This window comes from Prionailurus viverrinus, chromosome A1 (genome assembly GCF_022837055.1).
Source record: "Prionailurus viverrinus isolate Anna chromosome A1, UM_Priviv_1.0, whole genome shotgun sequence".
NCBI lineage: Eukaryota > Metazoa > Chordata > Mammalia > Carnivora > Felidae > Prionailurus > Prionailurus viverrinus.
The window spans coordinates 49,998,646-50,026,348 of NC_062561.1; the positions used below are offsets into that span (position 1 = coordinate 49,998,646).

The 27,703-nt window shown below is 37.2% G+C and overlaps 1 protein-coding gene across 4 annotated transcripts in view; it reads right to left on the minus strand.

The window, feature by feature from the left end:
• Nucleotides 1-27,703, minus strand: part of TBC1D4 (TBC1 domain family member 4) — a 188,764-nt gene that overhangs the window by 29,680 nt on the left and 131,381 nt on the right. For all 4 annotated transcript variants that reach the window (XM_047864398.1, XM_047864407.1, XM_047864425.1 and 1 more), the window contains exons 5-10: nt 25,040-25,172; nt 19,526-19,617; nt 19,129-19,239; nt 15,303-15,422; nt 8,842-8,916; nt 7,295-7,521 (exon numbers count right to left, since the gene is read on the minus strand). In XM_047864398.1, the coding sequence (XP_047720354.1) occupies nt 7,295-7,521; nt 8,842-8,916; nt 15,303-15,422; nt 19,129-19,239; nt 19,526-19,617; nt 25,040-25,172 (758 nt within the window). The remainder of the gene's footprint in view (nt 1-7,294; nt 7,522-8,841; nt 8,917-15,302; nt 15,423-19,128; nt 19,240-19,525; nt 19,618-25,039; nt 25,173-27,703) is intronic.

Sequence of the window (27,703 nt, forward strand, 5' to 3'; positions counted from 1 at the left end):
ACATAACTACATCAGGTACACTAATAGTTTATGTAAGTCCTGACTTTCAACTAGGTACAATCCTATCATTCTTTGGAAAATCTTTACTAATTAAATAAAACTGATATTGAACTATTCTAGTGGAAAGCAATACATAGCATGTGAGCTACGAGTCGGACATAGATTAATCAGTGGAACAATGTGTAAAACAAAAAGAAAGAATGAGAAAAACAAGGAGTTTTATTTCCTAAGCTCTACTTTGAATATACATTTTTAAAAGATTAAGTTCTTTACACTGGAATTTAAAGTATCTCTGGGTGGCTAGCTCATTTGCTTACTCACATCCCTAAAACCTAAGATTAAGGAAATAATACTAAACAAGATATAAAACATCCCTAGGGCTCAATCTAACCATATGCAAAATAAGGAAAGTCCAGGCCAAATGATCTCTAAGGTAATAAACAGACCTGTTTTTATGACTGTAGAACCTAGAAGGACACACAGTAAAACTAACACCTCCATTAGGCTTTTAAAAGTAGGTAAGAGTCTTACACCCAACCATTAAAAAGTGTCAATCAATTACAAGTCTCAAACAAAAAGTCATTTTTTATCTTATCAATGTGTCCAAAATGATTTCCTTTTTTCTCCTCTCTTTTCTCCTTTTTTTTCATTCTAGTCCAATCTTTAACACTGTGTCTTCACTGTAGCTAGAAAGAAGTCCAAATGTTAGTGGCTCCAAACAGAAAGATGGGCATGTCTGTTTTTCACGGGATTCCTGATACAAACTAAGTATAGAACCTAAAACAAAGCCAAGAATAATTATTTCCAGTTAAGTTGTACAGCAATAATTTTGGATGTTTACCACAAAAAGCATGCGAGTTGAGAGGAAGAGATATCACTACAGATGTGGTCAGACTTCCATAATAAGGAAGTAGGTGTTTTCCTGTGTCCAGACCAGTGGGAGGTTTGACAGGCCTCAGCAGTGTCTCAAAGTAACCAACTTATCAAGAATTAAGGTGAATAGAAACAGATTAACAATCCTCTTTGGGTGAAAACTAGATTAAATTTTATGACCTTGTTTCTTTTAGGATGCTCATTTCTGCATCTTCTTGAAATAAACTCCTTATATGTACATACATACCTCCGAATGAGCAAATTCATGTCTATTAATGCAAAATTAAAATCAGGCTTTGCTTGAAGGCCACGGCACAGTACTAAGGAATTGTCAGCACGGAATAGAGTAGAAACAGGATTTCTGTTTGCAATCAACATTTTATATGATTATTTGTGATCTTTGATTACACCAGGCATCACATTTTCCCTACGACAGAACCCCACAGCACCAGAATATTGGCATGCATTCAGGAGACAGCCAAAACTGTTTTTTAACTGACAGTGATATTCAGGTGGAAGAATTTATGAATTTTTATAAGAACATATTTAGACCTCTAATCACCTTGATTCTGAAGCAGTGTCCTGTCTAGTCCAACAGGAAAAGAAGGAATGACATTAGCATACAGAGAGAGATATATGACCAAAATCAGGATTTTAGAATAAAAAGGCATTTCCATTAGTCATCAATAAAGCATGAAGTTATTTCAAAAGCGAATTGTGAATGATAATACTATTTTTATCAGTGAACACAAGAGAACTATGTGGAACCAAAATTGTACTACAAAGTACTTCAGCAAAAATCTTATTTTCTCACTGAAAAGTCTTATAAGTGAATAGAAGTAATGACTATCATTTTACTTTTGACCAATTAACTTCAATATAAATGTTTTCTTGGTTTAAGGCTTAAATGCTGAGAAAAAATTATAAGGAGTGACAAAGATGCCTATTGATAGAAAGGATGTATCATAATTGATAAATATTATATAAATGTACTATATCATCACATTTATGGTTCAGCTACTAAACAATGAAATGACATTAAATTTTTAAAAACTAATTCAAGGCAAAACAAAACATATGCTTATTCCCTTTCCTTTATCATTTCAAGGCTGTGCAGATAAACCTACTAATCAATAAACCATATTAAAAATATCTTGATTCCTTTTTCTCAGCCTACTTAAAAACAGTAACCTGACATGTTTTTAATAATTCAGAATAGAGGTCCTAGAGAAGGATGTCTAATCTGAGTTTCAAATTTTCAATTTAATAGGCTTTTTAAGAAGTAGTATATATTAGCCTATATGCTAACATACTCTGTGCCTTATTTGACTGTGCATATTTAGAGATTCACTCTATACAACTAATAAGATGCGAGGTACTCAAGTTAAAAGAAAATTGTAATTCATAGTATTCTGAACCTCATTCCTCTCAATATTCTGAATAATTGCAGATATTACGGTAATTGTGTGTGCTTCATGTTCTCTCTGAAAGGCGTGATGAGAAATGTAGATTCAGAAATCACTGAATTAAAACCATGCTCTTGAATATCCTCATTCTTAGGAAATACATATTAAAGTATACATATATGCACGTGTGTGTGTACACATATACATATAATATGTGAATAAATAGAAGGAATGATAAAGAAAATGTGGAAATTTTAAAAAATTGATGAATCTGGATAAAAGGTTTTCAGGAGTTCTCCATATTATTTTTCCAAATTTTCTTTAACTCTGAAATTATTTCAAAATACAAATTGAAAGAAAAAAACCCTGTCCCAGATTGTAACTAGTAATTTATGTCTAAGTGACTTACTAGTTGAAATAAACCTATTAATAGTGAATTTTGTCCAACAATTTTACTACTGTGTACATAGTCCTCAATAATGGACAGATATGCTAATATCCAGGACAACTAATAATATCCAGGATAGCACTCTTTTAATGACCCAAAACTAGAAACAACCCACATATTAAGGGGAATACTATACAGCAATAAACAATAAATGAACTGAACTATACATAAAATGGGGATGAATCTCATAAAGTAATGTGCAATGAAAGAAGCCAGAGTAAAAGAACATATGCTGTACCATTCCATTTATACAGAGTTCAAAACCAGGCAAATATGAACAATGGTATGAGTGATTAGGGGGAAGGGAAGTGATTGGGTGGGAAGAGGAGAAGAACCGTGAGAGTACTGATAGCATTCCATTTATTGAGAGGTGGTGACATGGGAGCATTCACTCCGTGACAATCCACTGCGCTGTATGCTCAGGGCTGGGGTACTTGCCTTTTTTTTTTTTTAAGTTTATTTATTTTGAGAGAGCGAAAGAGAAAGAGAGAGAAAGAGAGAGTGCACACACGAGTTGGGGAGGGGCGGAGAGAGAGAATGCCAAGCAGGCTCTGAGCTGATACAGAACAAAGCCTGACTCGGGGCTCAAACTCACTAATTGTGAGATCATGACCTGAGCTGAAATCAGGAGTCAGACACTTAACTGACTGGGCCACCCAGGCAGCCCTGATTGTTATACTTTTCTATAAAAATAAAAATTTTAAGTTTCTTTTTGGCCTGCTGGGTCTATGCTGGTCAAATTACCAAAAAACAAACAAACAAAAAACTGTACAGAAAGTACAGAAAAATGTACAAGAAAGTGCTCTCTGATTTTTTCGCTATTCTTAGAGCCAAGAAAATATTACAAAGTACAGAAAATGGGATTCTTTTTAATGATCCTACAAATTTAAAAGTTCTCCATATGTTTAAATATATCACTTCAAGTAAGATAGCTACAAAAAGTGAAATTTTTCAATGCAAAACTAAATACACTTACCCTCTGACTTTAATATCCTTCTTTAGAATGAGATACAGAGGACTAGGAAGCTTTGAGCAAGAATAATGCACACACTTAAGCAAAACTACTGAAGACAGATATGTAACACACTACAATATAAATAATCTAAAAAAAAAAAAGCCACTGTTTTGGCGTTCTGCATTCTGTTCACAGCTAACCTTTGACCTTCTCAATGATTTTTCCTAATTGTCACTTTTGGGCAGGGTTCTGTTTCCAGAAGAAAACTAGGATTGCCCAGATGCTCACTTTAACTAACATAACAATAAGAAACTGCCAGTATGTTTCATTCAAAGTGCCTGTACTCTTATTAATAGGTAGTACTATAGACATAAGGCAAACTGATATTTTTATATGTGTACATTCTTGGTTCTCTCAATTCATGGCATATTCCATATATACTACACTGTTTTTTGTAGCTAATTTCTTTTCAATCTTCTCCTTTAAGGTTGTCCCTGAAAAATCCCTTATTTACTTTTTTATATTTATTTTTTAAGTAATCTCTACCCCCAAAGTGGGACTCAAACTCCCAACCCCAAGATTTAAGAGTTGAATGCTCCACCAAGTGAGTCAGCCAAGTGCCCCCTCGAAAAGCCCTTTAAAATCAGTTCTTCATTCATTTTCTTCACTAGAAACTCAATGTATGAACATGACTTTGTACTAATTCAGAGGAAGTTCAGATTCAAAATTTTTTAAATCCAGTATTAATTATCTTTCTTAGAGTGAAGATAATCGGCACACATAGACAAAAGATACTCAGAGATCATTCAAAAATTAGTCTAATTTAACCAGTTGCCGAAGGTTACCTCGTTAAATGCTAACTTTTGGGATTTCCTTAGTCTAAGAGAAATGGGGCCAAAAAGAAAATCTTAGTGACACACAGGCTGGTTACAACAGGTATTCCTCTCCTTGACTGCAAGAATTGTCAAATATCAAATGACTAGGAACAACCCAAGTCTATCAGCAAGACAGTGGATAAACTGTAGTGTATTAAATGGAATACTATACAGCAAAAAAAAAGAATGAGTCAAGCAAGCTACACCGAAGACTGGAATGAATATCACAAACTTCTAAGCCAGCAACAATCCCTTTAGAAGAATTCCCAAGCTAACGCAACACTTTTCAAAGGCTATCGATATCCCACTAATAATTTGAATAATCAGTAAGATGTCATAATTTTAAATTTTTTAAAAAGGCAATTCTCCAAAAATCACTACATCTAATTTTGTGTACTTAAAAGCACAAATATTTTAAAAGCTATACATTTTCAATACTGAGAACAAAACAAAATCAGATAACTACAAGACTCAAGAAATCCTTCATGCTATCTGAAAGAGTTGACATCAACATGATCCTGTACCCATTATGTATTTTACACTGAGTTTTAGAGAAGTAAATCTATGTCATAGAAAAATCAAAGAAATTCCTAGGAAATATTCTATATACCTAAAAACTAAAGATATATTTATCTATCACGTTAGTACAGTTGGCTTATGGATTCCGTATCATATGTCCAAAGAGGCTAAGAAGAAAAAGCACAATCGGAGATTTGCTTAGTATGTATTAGCACCAGGTCTTGTTGCAAACAGTACAAAGCTTAGACTCTGGAGCGTACAGCAAAGAAATACACAGTACAAAAAGATATGATTCAAAAAGTTAGATGATCATGTTATTAAAGGCTTTGAAACACTGGTTTTAAAAGTTTTCTTGATAAAATTCATTGGAATTGAAGCCACTATATTAGAAATGGATTAGAACAAGCACAACATATGGATGCATAAATGTCACTCCAAAATTAATGAGCCACTTTTTAGTAACATATCAGCATATCACTGCAGAAAATTTTGCTTTGCAAACAGAGGACACTGATCTCACCTGATTTCATTTTCATACTGTGGGGACAGTCTACCTGAATTCTGGTAAAAGCTTTTCAGGAAAGAGGGGGCAGTGAAGGAAGGGGCAGAGAAGGAAGTGTGAAGACTTGGAAGACTGGAGGAAGAATTACTCTCCTTGGGCATGCGCCGAACTGATGGAAGAATGCTGAGTACAGAAAACACAGCAAATTTGTCTTAATTTATATTTTGGCAAAATCTTCATTCACTATGAAAAAGCATATAAACAGGTTCTTGCTATTAATTCAATCTTGCCTTTCAAAGCTCAGGGCTGGATCTTCTATGGAAAAAAGGAAACATGCAGTTGTCTGTTGAGATGACCATGACCTTGCTCACTCCTCACAAACTGAATTCCTCACCTGTGCAGCATGTCCGACCATACGTGTTTGTCTCTAAAACATTCTTAACAGTTTTAGGACAAACAGAGTTTATTTTTATGTGCAAAAGATACTTCAAGGGAAAAAAAAGTAGGAAAGCAGAAATAATTACAGGAAACAAGTTCCTGTAAATGATTATCAGTAGTTCAAAGACTTAACTATTTTAAGTCTAAAATAATCTTTTAAATTCTTGATCATTTTTCCCGGAAAAAAGAGACTTCGTGCCTTGTGTAAATATAAATGAAGCAGTCATTTTTTAAAAAATCTTGATATACACATGAATTGTAAATCTTTTTTAGAAAAGAAAATCTGAGAAAAATTAACTCTATTACTCTACTTTATTTTCATATATCCTAAGTATCTACCTTATTTTTAAGTATCAAATCAGTCAAAAAACAACACTGAAGATAAAACAGTATCCTTAAACTTAATGCTGATAACTCTGATAACAACTAATATAAAAATTCCTTTTACTTAGAGTTCTGGGTTGTTGTTTTGTTTTTTCCCAACTGGGATCACTATCAGACTCTGTTTCCTATATCAGACTCACAGGCAAACTAGAGAAACAAAATTAATTCTAGGATTTAAATTCTGACATGTGCTACACAGGAAGATGTGAAAGCACTCTACAATTCTGAGTTTACCTCCTTTATTATATGTTACCAAATGCCAAACAATTTTGTTGAATTATTTTTTAAATACCATATAAGATAATTTCTAATGGACACTCCTATCAATTATTATATATGTATTCTTCTTTACAGATATCACTTTATTCTAGATAAAATTTTTAGTAACTTTCATTTTTGGCTTTAATTTATTATAAAGTGTAGCCAAATTTTATGTCATGTAGGAAGATAGCTTAGGTGATTTTTTTAACCCTTGTATTTTATTATAGGCTAACAGGAAGTTCTACTTCTATGTACATTATTTTCAAATTTGCTGATTATGTTTCAGTAGAGTGGTCCTCAAGAAAATACTGAGTAAAATGTGTTGTCACCACGTTTTTCAGACAAAATTAAGTGTGTAATATCTTGTATTCTCCATTTTTCTGGGAAAAAAAAAACAAAAAACAAAAAAACTGTTTCTGTCCAAAATGCTTTAACTCTTCTCTTGGAGTGTACCTTAAATCCTGCCTTGTTTCTTTTAGTAACTGAAGTTTTTTACAATTCAATTTATTTTTCTGGTCTTTCTAAAAGCGAACTGTTGGCAGCATGAAGTCACAACAAATCTTAACTGCACAGTGACCGTAACAGGTGACAGGAGAATTTCATTTCACTTTCCGGAAAGAGTGTTGGACTCACCTGCACTGTTCGCTGGAGCTCTGCCTCAGAAGAGGGGAGCGAACACCGTGAGCTCTCCCATCCTGTAAATTCAGCTTTCTCTTTGTGCTTGAAGGTGGGTGGCTGAACGTGTGTGCCCGTCTTCGAAACTGTGGGGAGTCAGAATCCTCTTCAGGGAATGTCTGCCAAGCTGAGGACAGTGGGGAGGCTGGTGGTGTCCCTGGTGGAGAGTCTCCCGGTGAATAGTCCTGCAAAGCAAGCAGAAGTGAGGTCTTTCTTTCCTACATGGATCATGGCAGACCTGCTTCAACACACAGCTCAAAAGTGACAGGGAGCCTCTTCTTCCTCCTGAGTCATGACAAAACTTTTTTTTTTTTTTCACTCAATCCATGCTGAAGGCTAATCAGTATCACCACAACCCATTTCTTCAGATAAGCAGCTGTAACACAGCATCCGTCAAGATAGGCAGAAAGAGAAAGGAATGATAAGAAAAAGTATTCTTTCTCCTAACACTTTGTGGTAAAATGCTATAGCTGCTGTACTTTTCTCATTGTTGCCAGAAAGATGAAAAGGGATCATGACCAAAAAAGGGTGGAGTCTGGATTTACATATCTACTGATTTCCGTGACATATCGCCTGCATGCTTCCTGTACTGTCAAAACAATATCGTGATGCCTGAGTATCCAAGTTTCATAGCAAAGCCTTCAGGAAAATAAAATAAAGCCTGTTCAGTATCTTCATTCACTGTGGATATTTCTATCCAATGACAAGTTCCCTGAGGTAGAATTTTTTTAAAAAACACGAAAAACAGGAAATGAATGAAAAGTGAGCTATGCCGGAATGCCTCTCCTATTGCATGGGTGGACATCATAAATCTTTCAATTGAGACAGGTATGCTGTTTATACTTTCCAAAACAGGCACCACTGTAGAAATGTTTAGCTTGATAAACATGGGTTAGGGTTAAGACGCTCATAGTGAAAACAAATCCCCACTTCTATCAACACAGAGTTCAGTAAAAATATTTTAATATTTTCCATTTAAAATAGGTTGCATATACCTCGGGTGACATATTGCCTGATACCTACTGAGAACTATCTAGGAGATAACAAGGAACCTAATGTTACAGTTAAAAAAAAAATGGGGGGAGCAGTAACATGACAGAACAAAAGATAAAAAGATCACCATACAAGTGCAATAATTAGATGACTTATTTTTCTGTGGCTTTGGATCAAAAGTTGCTCAAATACTGTGTTCCCAAGCGTACCATCTCCAAAACAGCAAAGAGCCTGACAGAGCACCATTAGCCTGGAATAGGTGTTCTGCACTAACATGAGAAAGCTGCAGTGGAAGAGAGCAACGTAATAATATCCATAACCTTCTTACTTTAAATAACAGTATTTTTTCATTTATTTTAACATTAATCTAATATTTTAAACTTAATTGTAACAATAACATTTGTTAAAGTCACAAACGACTCATCACAAAACAACTAAGCGATACTGCCATATCAGCGCTGGTTTTTGCCAAGTTGCAATCAGCAGTAAAAACAGGAGCTCAGACGAGATACCTTCTCTGAAGCAAGACTGTTGGACCGTTCAAAGCTATCCATACTTCCAAGCCGGCCTCTCATTCTGTTAGCTCCCTGAGTGAAGAGAATAAAATTCAGTTGTTCATGAAGTTTGAATTTTTACTTTAAAAACCATAAAAGGCGGTTGCTTCTTTATACTAGCATTAAACTGATCCTTTTGTGTTTCGCTCAGATTCATTGGCAGTATTAACAGCCTTGCCTGCACAGTAAACAGAACTTATACACAACCTATTTGCACTGCTTCTAAATCAGTCATTGGATAACTAGATACTCTGATCAAGGTTTTTAAAGTTACTCTGGTTACAAGGTTAAACATTCTTCATCCATAAGATCAGGAAAACCCCATAAGATCAGAGAGACAGCCCCATTCACTTTATGTCTCATACAGATAAACATAACCGTGGAAGTCAGAACACAACAAACCTCAACAGTTATAAAGAAAAAGGTAAAAAAAAAAAAAAAAAAAAAGGGGGGGGGTGGTGTTGCGCCTAGGTGGCTCAATCGGTTAAACATCTGACTTCTACTCAGGTCATGATCCCATGGTTTGTGAGTTCAAGCCTCACATCAGGCTCTCAGCTGTCAGCATGGAGCCTGCTTCACATCCTCTGTCTCCCTCTCTTTCTGCCCCTCCCCCCTCCCTAGCTCTCTCTTTCAAAAATAAACATTAAAAAAAAAAGTTTCAAAACATCCAACCTCCACAACACCTAGATTACAAACAACATAGTTCACATTATAGGATTATCATAAACAAGTTTTTAAAAACTCCATTGGAGGGCTGCCTGGTGGCTCAGTTGGCTAACTGTCCAACTCTTGATTTCAGCTCGGGTCATGATCTCACGGTTCATGGGTTCAAACCCCGCATCGGACTCTCCACTAACTGTGTGGGGCCTGCTTGGGATTCTCTCTCCCTCTTTCTCTTAAAAAAATGAGCTAAGGAATGCAAATTACAAACAACTGCATCGTAAAATGTATAGATTCAGCTTCATTCATTCTTCCATATGAAAACTATGTCACTAGAACATTTCTCTCTAGAAATGCTAGACTATCCGTCAGTCTGCTTCAAGACAGGTGAACTGGTTTTTGTGGGGTTTCTTTGTTTTTTGTTTTTGTTTTGTTTTTTTGTAGTTGTTTGGTATGGATTTCATAGATGATCTAAGAAAGAGGAACTGAAGAGATCATCTCATCTATTACATATTCTACTGTGATTACAACTACTATCTTGTACAATCTGTTTTTCATGTAGTCAACAAGTGCCTCAGCAGTTACTAGTTTATTATGAAAGTCAACAACAGAACTCAGTATGGCCAAACATCACATAATCCATCAACTGCCATTTTTTTTTTCTTTCTCTTTGAGCTACCCATTATAGAAACCTCTGCCTTTTTACCTTACTCTGGACAGGTTGCAATTTAGACTTGCCAGTATTTTCCTTTACTATCAACCTAGACATTTCTTTTAATACTACCCTATGTTGAAATGTGTCTGTGATCTTATGTCTTCCTCTTTTTTACTTCCTCATTTTGGTGGAGTGCATACTCCAGGTGCCTTCTGAGAAAGGGAGACTGGGGTATTTTCTCGTTCTGTAACTCCTACCACTCGGCGTTTGGATCTTCAGACTGATCCTTTTTTCACCTTGTCCTCCTATTCTCCATTTCCAAGAAACAGAGTTTCTTGGAAAAGTTTTCCAACTGTAGCTTCCCAGACTTCTGTTGAATTTTTCTTTGGATGTCTACTACCAGAAAGTTTTAACAGTTCTTTCTTGTTCACCCAACTGGCTGCTGATTCAATTGTTCACTCAGGTGACTCTTGTTCTCTCTCAACTGACTCGTTTATATGTATGGTATCCTACACCTGGTTTCATAGAAACAATACTTATTCTTATCTACGTATATCAATTATAGTTTTCTATTTCTGTTGGCACCTAAATAACAATCATATCAAAAGTAAAATTGATGGCCACATAAAATATCAGTGAGTACCTATCACCTTCTATATACTATGTTGAGCATTTTATAGTGCATTATCTCATTTAATCCTCACAGAGTCTCCAAGGTGGCTATAGTTACTTAGCTCAACTTTACAGTTAAGGAGACTGAAGTTCTGATTACGTTGCCAAAGTTTACACTGCTAGTTCAAGGACTGGGCAGCAATTTGAACCCAAGAATTTCAACTTAGCAGTGGAACTCTTGAGCTCATATTCACTGTTATCTCCTGTAAACAGAACTTGGTGAAAAGTGGAATTGCTAATAAAACTAAGCAGCCTACACTGGTAATTTTTCAAATGTCCTGCAAAGAACCTGATCAAGGTTCTTTCAGTTCTTCAGTTCTATGCCTAACAACAGACACTTCCAGTAATAAACTATATTTGTGGCGGATCAATGGTTTGGTTCATGTGCATGGCCAAGAGGAAACTATTGTGAGGACCAGGTTGTTTTTCCCATTATTTTTTAGCTGCTACTTCCAGGCCAACCTCCCTGCTTATCTTAAACAGGTTATTTGGTCACAATAAGGAGACTGGTCAGACAGGTATCAAGTCATTTCCATTATTAGAAAAGCACTTAAATCACACATTTTAGTCATAGCAGTGTTTTATCTATGTGTTTTGTGTGTGTGTGTGTGTGTGCGGACACACAGAAAAACAAATTTACTTTAAAATTATACTCTAGGGGCACGTGGGTGGCTCCGCTGGTTAAGTATCAAGCTCGTGATTCCGGCTCAGGTCATGATCTCATGGTTCATGAGTTTGAGCCCTGTGTCAGGCTCTGTGCTGACAGTGCAGATCTTACCTGGGATTCTCTGTCTCTCTCTCCCCCTCTCTGCCCCTCCTCTGTTTGTACGCACACACTTGCCCCCTATCGCTCTCTATCTCAAAAATAAATAATTTTTAAATAAATAAATAAATAAATAAATAAAATTATGCTCTATCGTGGTCATTAATTCACACATTTCAACAAGGAAGGACAATGGATAGTACTCTGAGGGAAGCATAAAATGAGAACTCTTTTCCAATGATGCATACTTTATATTGATAAATGTTCCTCTTTTGGAAATATTTATCTATACATAAACACATTAGTGAATATTTCCCTTCTATAAAACTTCAACTAATGAAAAAGCAACAAATACCCAGAATACAGGACTCTGTCTTTTCACCTCTGAGCAGACAGCTTTTCCAGTTTAACTGTCTGATGATTTGGTAATACATGTGGCACGCCTCTTCCCCTGGACCCACTTTTTAATTGTTAACGAGCTGAGCTTCTGAGCATTTTAAAAACATATCCTATTTCATAAACGGCTATAGTTAGTTAAATCAACTGTCTTCACATTTAAAAATGGCAGCAATTATGAGCCAAAATCTGTGGCTGGAGTGCCAATTTTCTACCATATAACTCAGAATGAAAATGATACACTGATCAGTTTTAGAGGTACACAAAACCCCTCTTCTGAGTAACCTTTAACACACCATGGATAGCTGCCAACCTTCCCCTTAAGTCCATTCTGCTGCACATGGTGCAAGCAAGATCTTGTTGGGTCACATAATTTATGGCACTTGGCAGCACTGTGGGGCACAAAAGCTACACCATCCGCCTCGACCAAAATAGATGGGCTGTGTGTGCCCTTGCCGACAGAGTTGTTGCAGCCACTCAAGGCTATGTACGTGGCACTTCAAAGTCAGCCGTGCAAGTGCTGTGCAGAACGCCAAAGTACTAAATGGGGATGAGGAGAGTAATATTCTAAGCACCCTCGGGTCATTCCGAAAATGACAAGGGTTTCAGAGCTTCCCACTGTCTGGACCATCTCCTATCCACACTGCGATACTTTCCTAACATAGTGACATTTCATCCTCGTACTGATGTGAGATAGGCACAGTATCAGGATGCCCATTTCACAAATGGGGAAACTAGTTTAGAAGAAAACAAATTGTCTGGGATCATACATATAAAACCTACTAGGGCCAGGTCTTGAATTCAGGTCCCCAGACCACCTACTTAAATGGCCTTTCTACTAAAATTCTCACTAAATACAATGGGAGATAGGAGAAGGAGGGCGGGGAGGAGGGGAGGAGGGCAGGAGGGAGTGAGAAAAGGAAGGAGAGAGAAAGAAGGAACACAAGTAACTTATAAATACCGGGGAAGAAAAGATAGGACAATTTTATGAAATGGCGCCTTAACACACTTCTGATTAATCTTGTAGAATACTCTTTTCCTACATTGTGTCTTCTGCTGGTAATAGGGTTGGTAGCTGATCACTTTAATTAAGAGAAATATCTATAAAGTATTTCGAGTTCAGGCAAAGAAGAAAGAACAAGAACACCCTACATCAGAAGGTACTATGTCCTAATGCTCCCCTGCACTTCACTTTCCTGACCCTAATACTTGTGACGACAACAGGCTAGTGATTTTTGTAGACCGTCCCTCAATTTGGGTTTGTTGATTCTACCTCATGATTAGATTCAGGTACTGCTCCTTTGGCAGGAATACCACAGAAGTTCTGTACTCTCTGTATCAAGTCGCACAAGATTTCAATTTGTCTCATTGCTGATGACGTTCCCTTGGGTCACTTGACTGAGGTGGTGTCTGCCAGTCTTCTCCACTGTGAAGTTACTACTTTCCTCTTTGTTATTAAAAAGTATTAATTAAATCCAGTAAATATCCTGATCATGATCAACTTCCAAGGTATTCATTTATGTTTCCTATCAGAGTGGGCTCGTCGTTTCCTACTTCATGCAACAAGTTACAATCCTTGGCTATCATTTATTTTGACGTTTATATTGCCTCAGATGTCAAGTGTGGGAGCCCTTCAAGGCCTTTTTAAAACTTTTTAAAAAATGTGTTTATTTATTTTTGAGAGAGAGCTAATAGGGGAGGGGCAGAGAAGGGGAGAGAGAGAATCCCAAGCAGGATCCACACTGTCGGCGCAGAGCATGATGTGGGGCTCAAACCCACGTACCATGAGATCATAAACTGAGCTGAAATCAGGTCGGACGCTTAACCGACTGAGCCATTCAGATGCCCCTCAAGGTTTTTATGACATACCACCATCTTTCTTTGAGCATTCCCTTATTATCTAAAATACCAACATGCTCTGTTTATCGTCTACTTCCTTTTGAAGTCCTGGAATCAGCCATTTCTCCCAGGATCCCAGTTCCCTCTTGTAGAATGATATGCAGAAACCAAACCTTGGGTGCTTGGTGTCACCCAAGCAGGCTTAATTTATTCTCTGTTATTTGCAGAAAAGCTGTTCCCAGCTCCTATCAGTGGACAGAGCCAGGGACCACATACAGATTTACACACACACACACACACACACACATACACGTGTTAATACATATACATGCATTACATATTATACATAAAACTCTAGTATTCAAAAATATATAGATAGATAACCAGGATTCCATACTGTTACCTCTGAGTTGTATCCAACAACATGGGATTTATTCTAATTTCTTCCCTTTTCATATTTGTAATTTCCTTTTACTAAATCCTTAATACGTTTACATATTTGACCAGTCCCCTGTGTGTTAAAATCTCCACAACTGACACCTCACAGACACTCTCCTCATCCTACTCAGGTTCCAACACCCCATATCAGGGCTGCCACGCCCACCCACAGAGGCCATCCCCACCCTGCTCAGACTCTAACTCCTCATAGCAGCACCTTGAATGCCTTCTCCCCTCCACTCACTCTCACTCTGACATCCTGCACTGGGCCATCCCTATGCAGGACTGGCCTCCTCATCGGCTAAGGCTCAGACTTCCTGAACCAGGTTACCCTCTTAAGTTGACACACTCCTCACCACACTCTGGTTTTCACAGGTTGCATTGGGCCATCCCACACACAGCACCCCACAGGCTCTATCTCTCTGCTCTGAGCCACTGTAACTCTCCCACCCTCCAGCCCTAACACCTCTACCTTGCCTGATCTCATCTGACAGTTTTGGACTGAACCATTCAGGAAGAGAATAATGGAAGGGAAGAGAAATCACTTTGATTTTAAAATAAAATATACAAATTTATTAAATGGAATATGTAGATTTCTATTAATTTACACTGTTTTCAGCATTTCCTGTCAGCTCCTAATAATAGCAAAATGAAGTATTTTGAGTTCCCATATATATAGATATAGATATAGATTTCCCCATATATATATATATATGTGTGTGTATATATATATATATATATATATATATGCATATATATATATATATATATATATATATATATATTTCTACTACTAAATCTCTTGCTCAAACTTAGATATTAGAAGCACCAGAATAAATCATGAGATTACTTTAAATAATTTAACTATGTTAAAGCGATCTTTGTGGTTTATTTTTTTGAAAGGAAATATTCTGTGGTGAGACAGTTGAGAATGAAGTAAAGCAGTTAGTAAACACAGACATCAATATCTAATTAAGAGTCTCTGTTTAATCTTACCCTTGAGAAGATATTTTCCAGGGAGCTAGTTAAAGATCTCTTAGCTTTATTTTTCAGAATGTCAAGTTTGAACCTTCCACTGCTTGTTGCATTTTCCGGGATGGTACTATTTGAAATTGTCTATAGAAAGAAAAACAGATAAATTTTAGTTTGGAAACATTCAGGGTTAAATGAGCCTTTAAATACAGGCTTGACTAAGCCATTAAAAACCATAAGAATTCTTCTGGAGTTCTATTAAGGAGTAATAATTTAGGTCCCACACTGTGAGCATACAGATTGTAAGGACAGGGGGTTACTTTTTAATATTGCAAGTAATAAAAAAACACAGAAGATCTCTCCTTTACGCCTTTCCTTTCTGCTAATATATTCCTGCTGCATTTAACAAAAATTTAAACTTGACACGTCAATTTTTACTGCCATTTTGACTAACAACTATAACCATCCCTCTTCAAGCCACATATTTTATACCCAAATTATGAAGGAAAACATAGAAAAAAAGTTTCAAAGAACAAAGCATCTAGTGAAACTGAATTCTGCTGATGCCTCTGTTAAAATCCCATTTTCATTTGTGAGTGGGTCATTTCTTTCAGATCAACAAATACTCATAGATACTACAAACTGTATGAGAATCTACAATATGTCCACTATATTAGATTCTCTATTTTATCCTAGTGCACTAAAAAGCTACTATGGTTCCTAGTGGTAGAAAATTTCCAAGAAAGAAACTTTATTATTTGTTTGAGAAAGAAATATATTCACATTAAACAGCAACACAAAACAACATGTATCAAATCTGGAAGTGTGAAGACTGGTTGTGGGTCTCAGGAATCAAAAGATTGGTTGTGGGTCTCAGTGGTCAGGAATAAAAAGATAGGCAAGATTCAGACAGGCAGAAAAAAAAGGGAATGAAGATGGTCCTGGCACTGGGGATGACAGCAAAATCCTAAAGACCAATGCCCATGGGACAGTGAGACAGTGCAGGTGTTTGGTTAAAACAAAAGAAAGTAGTGGAAGGTTAACTTGGAAAAGTGAGGCTGGATATGAAACCTTGAATGGGAGGAATCACGGATCAGATTTTATAAGCAGAGGGGCATCACAAAGTAATGTCTGGGGGAAAGATTTATTGGAAAGCAATATTCAAAAATCATGGGAAGGACAGGGAAATCAGAGAATGAAAGACCAGACAGGAAAATTCAGCACAGTCATTAGAATTGGCTCCATGGGGTTAAGAAGTTACTGATTAAAAAAATATATATATATGATCCCCCTCAAGAAAGGAAGGAAAGCCATGGATACGGATGTGAGCTGGACTGGGCTGGGGTGTATATAAAGGATTAGGAGGGCATTCTTGTCAGGCTTTCAGGCAAAGAACATGACTAAAATAGAGAAATTGCAATGGTGCTTAGCACGATGCTTGACACCGTAGATGCTCAGTAAATACCAGGTAAATAAATGGAAAGAAGAAAGGAAGGGTGGGGGGAAGAGAGAAAGTGAGGGAGAACTTACTAAAATCCCAAGACTTTATGTTTCTTGACCTTTCTATATCACTGGACATGGCTGATCTTCTAACTTGAACTTTTCTCCTACCTTGGTCACCCACCATGGCAAATCTCATTCATTCTCTTTCTGTCTTTTTCACTGGCACCATTTTAATTCCCTCATTGCCTGACATGCAGGTGTCCCTCGGTACCTCCCCCTTTGATTTCAAGTCTATGCCAGAGCCCAATGTCTTCCATATTTACACCATGAACTCAAATTCCTCTGTGGGCACCAAATCCATTTTTCTAATTAAATCTCAAACACATTTCTACAATTGAACTCTTATTTCTTATTTCCATCCCTTTCCCCACTCTTGTTTTCTTTCTACATGTCCTAGACTAGTTTCATACAGTTCCCCCAAATCTGCAACTGTGTGGCCTCTACTAGCAATCCCCTTTCCCTTCCTTGACACATGTTCCCAGTCACCAAGTCCCAATGATCACGCCTCCTAAATGGTTCTTGCCTCATTCCCTTTCCCATATCTCCAGTAGTGCTCTAGCTCAGCTTCTCTCCAAGACAAAATAAATTATTTTTTTTAAGTTCACTTATTTATTTTGAGAAAGAGAGAGAGAGAGAGAGAGAGAGAGAGAGAGAGACCATGCACAAAAGTGGGGGAGGGGCAGAGAGAAGGAGAGACAGACTCCCAAGCAGGCTCCGCATCATCCACGAAGAGCCTGATGCAGGGCTCGAACTCACAAACTATGAGCTCATGACCCAAGCTGAGATCAAGAGTTGGACACTTAATCGACTGTGCCATGCAGACACCCCCAAAATAAATTCTTAAAGACAGAATCACTCAATCTATTTTTGTATAGGTGTTGTCCCTCTCTGGTACATGCTCATATCATTGTCCCAATCCTGCCGCGTATCTCCATATTTTACTTTATTTGATTACATGTCAGTTTCTCCTCCTCAACAGTTAGATGGCAGAAAAGAGCTGTCATTATTCAACCCCATTGCCTAGTACCTAGTACGCAACTTGATAACAGTTTGTGCAATAACTAAATGAGTTACTTCTCGCATCTTCTATTATAAAATTCTCCGGATTTGAGAATGTGACTTCAGTCCTAACACTGTCAACCTCCTCACCCATCAACCTGTCCCACAAGTCAACCATCACTATAACAGCAGAATTATCTCTTTAAATTACAAACCTGATCTCACACTCTTACTTGAAACCTTTCAATGACAAAGTCAGGCTGAGCACTTAAGGCTCTTCATCATCTCACTGCTGCCTATCCTTCTAGTCATTATTTCCCCATCAATCCCCAAGTACATCCTAAAAATCCATTAAGTATGTTGAAGGCCTGCATGAAGTATGTCGTGCTCACAGCTACCGCAAAACTTTGTGCTCAATGTCCCTTCCTTTAAAAACACTCCCTCGAATTTTTCAATGAACAAACCATCTCCCCTAAAACTTCAGTCTCCCCCAAATTTCTTCTTCTTGAATTATTTAATTCTTCCCTCTTTCCTTACTCTCCATTCTGGCTCTAAAGCAAAAACATAGCTATTTTTGAGCTCACTGCACTTCTTCTAAAAAGCCACTTTGTTACCTCTATTCTATGTGTCCATTTATCTGTCTGCATTCCCCTTTCCAATATTTGAGCTGTTTCCAAGGAAGATTCATTCATCTCTTTTTTGTTCACCATTATCACACAGCTTAGCTCATAGAAGGTTCTCTCGAAGAGACTATTCAATGCATACAATTCAGGAATCACTAATAAAGTGATATGTGATTTGTTCTGAATAGAGTGAAATACAGACTAATCTGAATTAGTGTTACTAAGTAAATATGTCATCGTCTCCCTACATGCGTTGTTGGTGTCTTGCTTTATTTACATGCAACTGGAAACACATTCTCCACCACATGCACAAAAATACCATATCTTCCTTTGCAGCTAAAAGGGATGTTTCCAAAATACTACTGCTTCTTTGGGTATTTGCTATTTACCCTTCAAGCCTGTGTAAACTTTTAATGAAATAAAATGTTCATATGAATTTGAAATAAAATGGGTTAATATAACTAAAACTGCATGTTCATTCTAAATCATGAACACTTACTATTACTGTTTTTATAACAATAATCCTTTTTTTCACATTGTAAAACTCATCATTATTTTATCTCAATGTTAAAACCTCCCATAAATAGCTGAAAAATGAATCTGATAGGACTTTAGCCCTAATGATGAGAACACAAAGAAAAGAAACTCCTTTCACATCTTCTGTGATATTTTGAGTAAATACATAAACAAAACAAAAGTAGGTCCAGGAAAAGAAAACATCTCACCGATGGGCCTTCTCCAATGTGAATGTGTGTCCTCTGCTTGGCCTCACATAGCTGCCTCAAATGTAAAATCACAAGTTCATTCTCTTCCTGGTCGCTGACTGGCTTCATTTTCTGTCCAACAGACAAACCAAGAGCACATGATGGCAACACAGCTTCTCTCATCTTATTGTATTCCCTCTTGGTTTTATGTGTCTGGCAGACAGACATAAATAACGCTAAGTGTTTCACTGCCCTTAGAAGCAAAAGTAACAGGGGCATTCTCAATACTATCATATACAGTTCAAGAGAATATATATCTTTAACTTCAGAGAGAGAAGTGAAAAAAAAAACACTTATAAAAACAGGATCCAATTCTCATTTCTTAAATATTATTTGTGAGAACTATAAATTATGTTACCTGGACGCGCTCAAAGATGTCTGCCTGCTCATTATCTGTCAGTGAAGAGAGATGCCTCTGTATTACCAGCTTGGCTCGTGGAGGGTAGAGACCTATGGAAAATGATGGAGATAAGTATTAAACACAGTAGCTGATGTATATATACATCAAAATGTATATATAATGCATTACAGACTGTCCCTTTAGCAGGCTCTGAAGCTAAATGTTCTCAAGGAGATGTGTTCCCACCCATAATAAACTTTGGAAACCTACCATGAAATGATTAAAGCTAGATGGAAACCTTACCTAAATCAACAAACCCCTGTCAGTATCCTGAAGGCAGAATTATTTTTTTAACTTTTTTAATGCTTATTTATTATTTTTGAGAGAGACAGACAGAACACAAGTGAGGGAGGGGCAGAGAGAGAGGGAGACACAGAATCTGAAGCTTCCAGCTGCCAGCACAGAGCCTGATGCGGGGCTGGAACGGACAAATCATGAGATCATGACCTGAGCCAAAGTCAGACGTTTAACCAGCTGAGCCACCCAGGCACCCTCTGGAGTCAGAATTATTAACAAGAAGTTTTTAAATGATACCAAATCAACAGCATAACCAGGTACCGTTTAGTATACTAACAAACTTTGACACCACAGAAACTCGTGGGTGAACACTAGCCTTGGCCAAAATCTCTAAGCTTAAACATGACCAAAAAAAAAAAAAAATTGTTTTTGAGAGAGAGACAGAGAGCAGAGGGTCAGAAGGATAGGGAGAGAGAGAATCTTAAGAAGGCTCCATGCCCAGAGCAGAGCCTGGCACAGGGCTTGATCTCATGAAGGTGAAATCATGACCTGAGCCGAAATCAAGAGCAGGACGCTTAACCCACTGAGCCACCCAAGTAACCCAACGTCACATAATATTAATTTAATATTAACAATATTAAAAGGCAGAGCTCCAGCACAAACAGAATCTCTCCTCATCATGCAGGTCTTGTTTCACAGAACAAAATTTCAAGAATAGCAATAGTATTTAGTGACATTTTTAGTGTTATTATTTTACCAAGAAATTGTTTACCTCTGTATATCATGTTATTTTTATTTCTACCATACTCTTACACATAATTTATATCAAGTCCTTGGACAAAACATTTTTCCATGAAAACATTTTTGGTTTTATAAATTTTTTTTTAAAGAGAAAAGAGTTATTTTCCTCTGAGTGAGATAACGCTGTTTGTATTTGCTTTATATTTTATTACCCAAGTAGTATAAATTCCACATTTTTAAAATACTAGAACATTATAGATAGTGATAAATTTGCCTTTGATAGATACTAGAATCAGTGAGCAAAGGCATAAGAGATTTGTACAGATTCAAAGTATCTTCCCTAAAATATTTGTTGGCTCCAGGGTGAAGAATAGTACTTTTATGGTGGAAAATTGCTGAGAGCACCTTGAGCAGGTGATAAGGCCAGCATGACCAGTAATAAACTCCTCAACATCATGAGTCTCATGACAGGATGCACTGAGAAGGAGGCTGCACCATTTCTGCAGTGCTCTTGCTAGGGAGGAGTGCCCTCATTACAAAATTGAGAAGATATCAAACAGGCTGAACCAAGGGACAACCAGCAAAGTAATGGAGTGATGCTTTTGGGAATGTCAAGGTCACAGAAGACAAGGAGACTGAGGAGGAGGGTGAAGTCACCACTACATATAAGGTAGAATCCTGACTGGGATCCTGGAATGAAAAGGACATGAATGAAAACACTGGTGAAGGATCAAATTAAATGTTTAGTTTGGATAATAATATTGTCCCAATGTTAATTTCCTATGCTAAACATTGCAGTGGGCTATAGAAGATGTTAACAATTGGAAAGGATAGGGGTGAACATTTGGAAACTCTCTGCAACTGTCCAATTAATCTAAAAGTACACCAAATTAAAAGTTCTTTAAAAAAGAAATATAGGAAAAATGAACTATTGAGACCTCATCAAAATAAAAAGCTTCTGCACAGCGAAAGAAACAATCAGCAAAACTAAAAGGCAACCAACCGATGGAATGGGAGAAAGATATTTGCAAATGACATACCAGATAAAGAGCTAATATCCAAAATCTATAGAGAACTTATCAAACTCAAAACCCAAAAAACAAATAATCCAGTGAAGAAATGGGAAAGACATGAATAGACACTTCCTCAAAGAAGACATCCAGATGGCCAACCAACACATGAAAAAATGCTCAGCATCACTCATCAGGGAAATACAAATCAAAACCACAATGAGATACCACCTTACACCTGTCAGAATGGCTAACATTAACAACTCAGGCAACAACAGATATTGGCGAGGATGCAAAGAGGATCTCTTTTGCACTGCTGGTGGGAATGCAAACTGGTGTAGCCATTCTGGAAAACAGTATGGACGTTCCTCAAAAAATTAAAAATAGAACTACCCTACGATCCAGCAATTGCATTACTAGGTATTTATCCAAGGGATACAGGTATGCTGTTTCGAAGGGGCACATGCATCCCAATGTTTCTAGCAGCACTGTCAACAATAGCCAATGTATGGCAAGAGCCCAAATGTCCATCGATGGATGAATGGATGAATGGATAAAGAAGATGTGGTCTGTATACATATATATATATATATATGTATATATATATATATATATATATATATATACACAAACACAATGGAGTATTATTTGACAATCAAAAAGAATGAAATCTTGCCATTTGCAACTATGTGTATGGAACTAGAGGGTATTATGCTAAGCGAAATTAGTCAGAGAAAGACAAATATCATATGACTTCACTCATATGAGGACTTTAAGAGACAAAACAGATGAACATAAGGGAAGGGAAGCAAAAATAACATAAAAACAGGGAGGGGGACAAAATATAAGAGACTCTTAAACATGGAGAACAAACACAGGGTTACTGGAGGGGTTGTGGGAGGAGGGATGGGCTAAATGGGTAAGGGGCAGCAAGGAATCTACTCCTGAAATCATTGTTGCACTATATGCTAACTTGGATATAAATTTAAAAAATAAATAAAAAAAAAGAAATATAGGATATTATGTATTTTTCCAGATAAAGCAAAGTGTATGTGTTATTCAGCAAATTATATTTTCACTCAATTATATAATTTTAAAATGTATCCAAGTTGATATACAGTTGAAATTCATTCCTATTAATTCATTGTATGAACTTATTTCAGTTATGCTATTGATACACATTTGGGTTGTTTACAATTTCCCCTTATTTGAAAACAATACAACCTTGAAAATGTCACCTTCTGAACCCATATAAGAGTTTCTCTTATCAAGACAAGGAACTGGTGGGCAATTTTAGGTTAATACATTTCTATCAACTGTCCCCCAAAATGGCTACACCAATTTATACGACATTCAGCATCACATAAATGTATCAATATCCCCACAATTTCACCAACAGTTAATCTGATGAGTATCTTACTGTTTTTTCCATTTTCATGTGTCTGACATCTAATAAGGCTGAGAATCTTCTCATTTTTATTATTGGATCTTTTAATTTCCTTATTACACAAGTGTTTTTTAATATGAATTGTGTCATTGCCTACTGGTGGTTTTATCTTTCTCTTTCACACAGTAAGTGTTCTTATAAATTCTGATTACCAATCTGCTATCTCCTTACCTCTTGTTTATTATTCTTTTTTTTTTTTTAATTTTTTTTTTCAACGTTTATTTATTTTTGGGACAGAGAGAGACAGAGCATGAACGGGCGAGGGGCAGAGAGAGAGGGAGACACAGAATCAGAAACAGGCTCCAGGCTCTGAGCCATCAGCCCAGAGCCCGACGTGGGGCTCGAACTCACGGACCGCGAGATCGTGACCTGGCTGAAGTCGGACGCTTAACCGACTGCGCCACCCAGGCGCCCCTATTCTTTTTTTTTTTTTTTTTAATGTTTACTTATTTTGGGGAGAGACAGAGACAGAATGCGAGTGGATTAGGGGCAGAGAGAGAGGGAGACACAGAAACCAAAGCAGGTTCCAGGCTCCGAGCTGTCAGCATACAGCCCGACACGGGGCTTGAACTCACAAGCTGTGAGATCGTGACCTGAGCCGAAGTCGGACGTTCAACGGACTGAGCCACCCAGGAGCCCCCTCTTATTTATTATTTAGCTTTCAAATAAGTAGTTGATATGTAAAAATGTAAATCCTTGTGAGGTCAAATCTATCAATGTTTTCTTTTAACAGTTAACTGCATTTTTGTATCTTAATACAGGCTTTCTTGTTTAAGGACACAAGAATATTCTTATTTTATTTTAATGATTTTAATATTTTGTTTACATTGAGGAGTTTGATCCATCTAGAATGTATTTTGAGTAGGATAAGTGGAAGGAATATTTCTCTCTTTGGATAGCAAAATGGTCCAACACTTCTTCCTGCGCAAGTCAGCCTTTCCTCCAGAAATTTATAATGTTCTCTTTACTATACACCAAAGAATACTCCATTTTTGTAACGGTACAAATGTGAAAATAACATGCATTTGGTATACTATACATTTTAAAATCTGAATATTACATTTAAATAGTCCTTGATCACACAGCTGAATGGATATTCAATCAACACTGATGTTCATCATCAATTTTGCCATGTGCCTATAATCTCGCTGTCTACTGAGCAGAAATCACAATTTGCATTTACAATGACTAGACCATTCTCTGCCGGGCTCTGGAGCTTGCGTTCTCCCCATCTATCATAATACCTCTCATGCCAAACTGCATTCACTGACTCACATGCCTGTCTTCCACTATAGATTGTAAGCTCCTGAAGGCACAGGCCGCATCTCAGTCATTTCTGTATCCCCGGTGCCTAGCACATTGCCTGGCACATAGCAGATGCTTAACAAGGGTTTACTGACTTGCATTTCTTCTCTTGTGAAGTTGTTTTCAACCGTTTTTTTTTTTGTTGTTAGTAAGAGATACTGAGGAGAAAGGGGATGTGAGTCACAGAGTCACCTCTCCCTCATTTCCCCTCCCCCTTCCTAAGTACACTTTTTTTTAAAATCTGCTTTATGATATCACATTATCCATGTCATCTTCAAATGTCCCTCAAAAACCATGCAAGGTTCATTCCAGTTCTATACTTTTAGGGAAAAGAACATATCATCAAGTGAGAGGGGAATAAAAAGAGACTTCTATAAACAGTCGACATTCTGGGATGCCTTTGCCTCTCTTCCCTCATTCGACAAATATTTGGGCAGTTCCCACTAAGTCCACAGCAGTCTTAAGAATTGTGAGAAATCCAACTCCCTTCCTCGAGTCTGCCTTCAGAAAAAAAATAAAAAATTAAGAAGAGAACGAAAGAGGGGGTGGGGGGAAATGCCAGGCGCCTAGGAGAGAGACTGCTCACACAAATCTGACTGGACATAAGAAAGGACTCTTTGGGCTCTGATTTCACTTAGAAACAAAGAACGATTCAATGACAGGAGTGACTTTCTCACTTTCCCAAATGCCAGAGAAAATCTGCTTTTGCCCCGGGGCCAAGTTATACTGTACCTTCAACCCTCTCACAGAGCTTATGCAGAGAGTGCATGGGGCAGGCCTCGCACAGCTTGATCTGGGTCTTGGCACTCTGCAGGGCAGCTGCTGTGCTGAAAGCCTGCTTCAGAGTCAGCATTACCTCATCCACCTACAGGAAGAAACAGAACTCAGGTCTCTAAAAGTTTGCTTTCACAGTCACACATTGAAAGTCCAACGGCAACGTGAGACGTTGTGGATGCTTGACTAAATAATAAATGAGGGAATTTGATGACTACAGAGCTAGTAGAGAGAAAATATCAAGTGTAACCTTAGCCCTTCAATTATCCTATCATTGAAGCTGGATAAAGTGAGGCCATGTGAAGGTGTAGCACACTAATGACTTGAATGCTGTTTTTGAATTCCACTGAGGGCTCCACAGTCACTGACAGTCAATCAGATCTTTCTTTAATTAAGTAGTATAACAGACTCCTTGGGAAGTTTTGTCTGCAATCCATAGGGAGCAACAAAAGAGGTTAAATGTTCACTTCTGGTAATAGGTATCCTATTTACTTCATCCTTCTGGATCATTTTTAGTGTAAAAACAAATAAAACATGGGTTTAAGCAAAGTTCTGGGGGAAAATAAGTTCAATTTAAATCAGGTCAAGAGAAGTCTGTGAAGCTTGCTCTGTGTCTGCTAATTTATTATCATTTCACTTCTGATTTATGACACTAAGAAGTTCTGACATCATGTTAGTGAACAGCTGGGTCTCACCACCAGGTCAGCAGTTTCAAAACCTCGAGTCGGTTTCCCCCCAGCCTTTCCAATGACTCAGTCAAGTAGTGTAAATCTAGCATTCTAGCCTACTGGTTGCTTCTTTGGGGTCATCCTCGACCACTGCTACACTGACCTCAGGCTCCGTCTCCCCTGTTGATGTAATCATCAATGTGAGTTGTGGTTTCCCCATATACTGTACCCTGATCAAAGTCTAAAACCTCCATATGAAGCTGCGAGGTACCAAGGTCCTCACCAGAGGCAGCTTGGCTATTGAAAACCCAAGTCTCTTTTTCCCCTCCCCCTTCAGCCGGTTTAAGAAGAAGCTATTATAGAAAGGATTTCATCTACTTCTGCATTCGAGTGTATGAAGAACCTGCAATGAAATAACTTTATTCCTCTAATATTACTAAAAGGAGAGATCCAAACACTGAGCAACCAGTCGTTATGAAGTTGACTATGTGACCAATTTTTTAAAGGCTTGTGAATAATTTCACATTGTTCCATAAATAATGAATTATTCATAACGTCTGCTCTCTTACACCATAACTAAAAAATAAAAATTTCTCACTCTTGAAAACAAAAGCACCACATGTTTAATGCCTTTGCAGTTTTATTTCATTTGCCTTGTGTATTCAAAAGCAATTTCAATGACTTGAGAACATGTTTGTTTTTATTTTCTTGTTTCTCATTTATTAAAGGCACTGAAAGGATGAATCCTCTGCTTAGCTTTCATGTGGAATTATTGTGTGTAATTATTAATACTGCTTTGTAAAGGGCCTCCAATGGAAATACTGAACTTTCACGTTTTCTTCTTTATTTCTAGATGAAACAAAAGCCCATTTCAATGGTATCTAATATGTGGCTACCAATTTCTTCCAGCCACAAATATTACTAAAAACTTTATCGGACTTCTAAAATTTTAAATGTTTTGCTTGTTTAGATCCATCATTTTTTTAGATGGCCTATAAATTCTATCATGGAATCAGAGCAACTAAAAGTTCAAACAAGTGCAGTATGAATAACTTAATTGTTTTAGTCTAGATATAACAACAAAAGGTCATAGGTCATGTTAAGAGGTTAAAAGTAAAGGACTTAACAAGGATAAATCCATAATGAAGATAATGCCCATAAACATTTATGCACCAAACTTAGGTATTTCATAGCATTTAAGAATCAATGTAAGAATCACAGAACGTGTAAGGACTTCACAGGATTACCTAGTTCAATTCTCTGGAAAATGTAAACTATTAAACTCCATACAAATTCTGGGTCTTGGGAGCATGAGCCTTTTTTTTCCCCCATACTTTTCCTGGATACTGTTGTCTGCATCTGTGGGGTTTTACTTTTCCTTGGTCTATAGGTAGAAACTTCCATTTTTTTCCAGGCCTATTAGACTAATTTGGAGACTGCAAAAGTGGTGTTTTCCATCAATCTCATGGTTTTAGTCAAACAAGATGAAGCCACCTGCCTACTGCTAATTTACAAAGGACGAAAGGCATACTGAGCATCTAAACTTGGGGTGAAAAACCCCAGGAGTCATGAGAACCACTACATTGTTTATCAATTCACAGCAACTGCTACAAAAAAAGAAAAGAAAATGTGAGCTGTGTATTCTTTGTACTCAGAGAAGATAACTCAGTATGTGTGGTTTTGCAATACTTTGTCTTACACAACTGCCAAGCCACATCAATCGTAACACTGCTTAGACTATAATATTTAATTAACTGTTTTGTTCTATATACCAGCTGCTTGAACTATCCTCATTTAATACAGGAAATCTCATTTAGTTTTTCTTCTAGCTTGGAGTTCTGATGCCCCACATTTCAGTTAAGATGCCACTGATAAAATCAGAATCAACAAGTTTTAAAAGATTCTGGCAAAGCCCTGTTCTAAGGAATAGCAATGCCCAAATGGAGATTTGGAC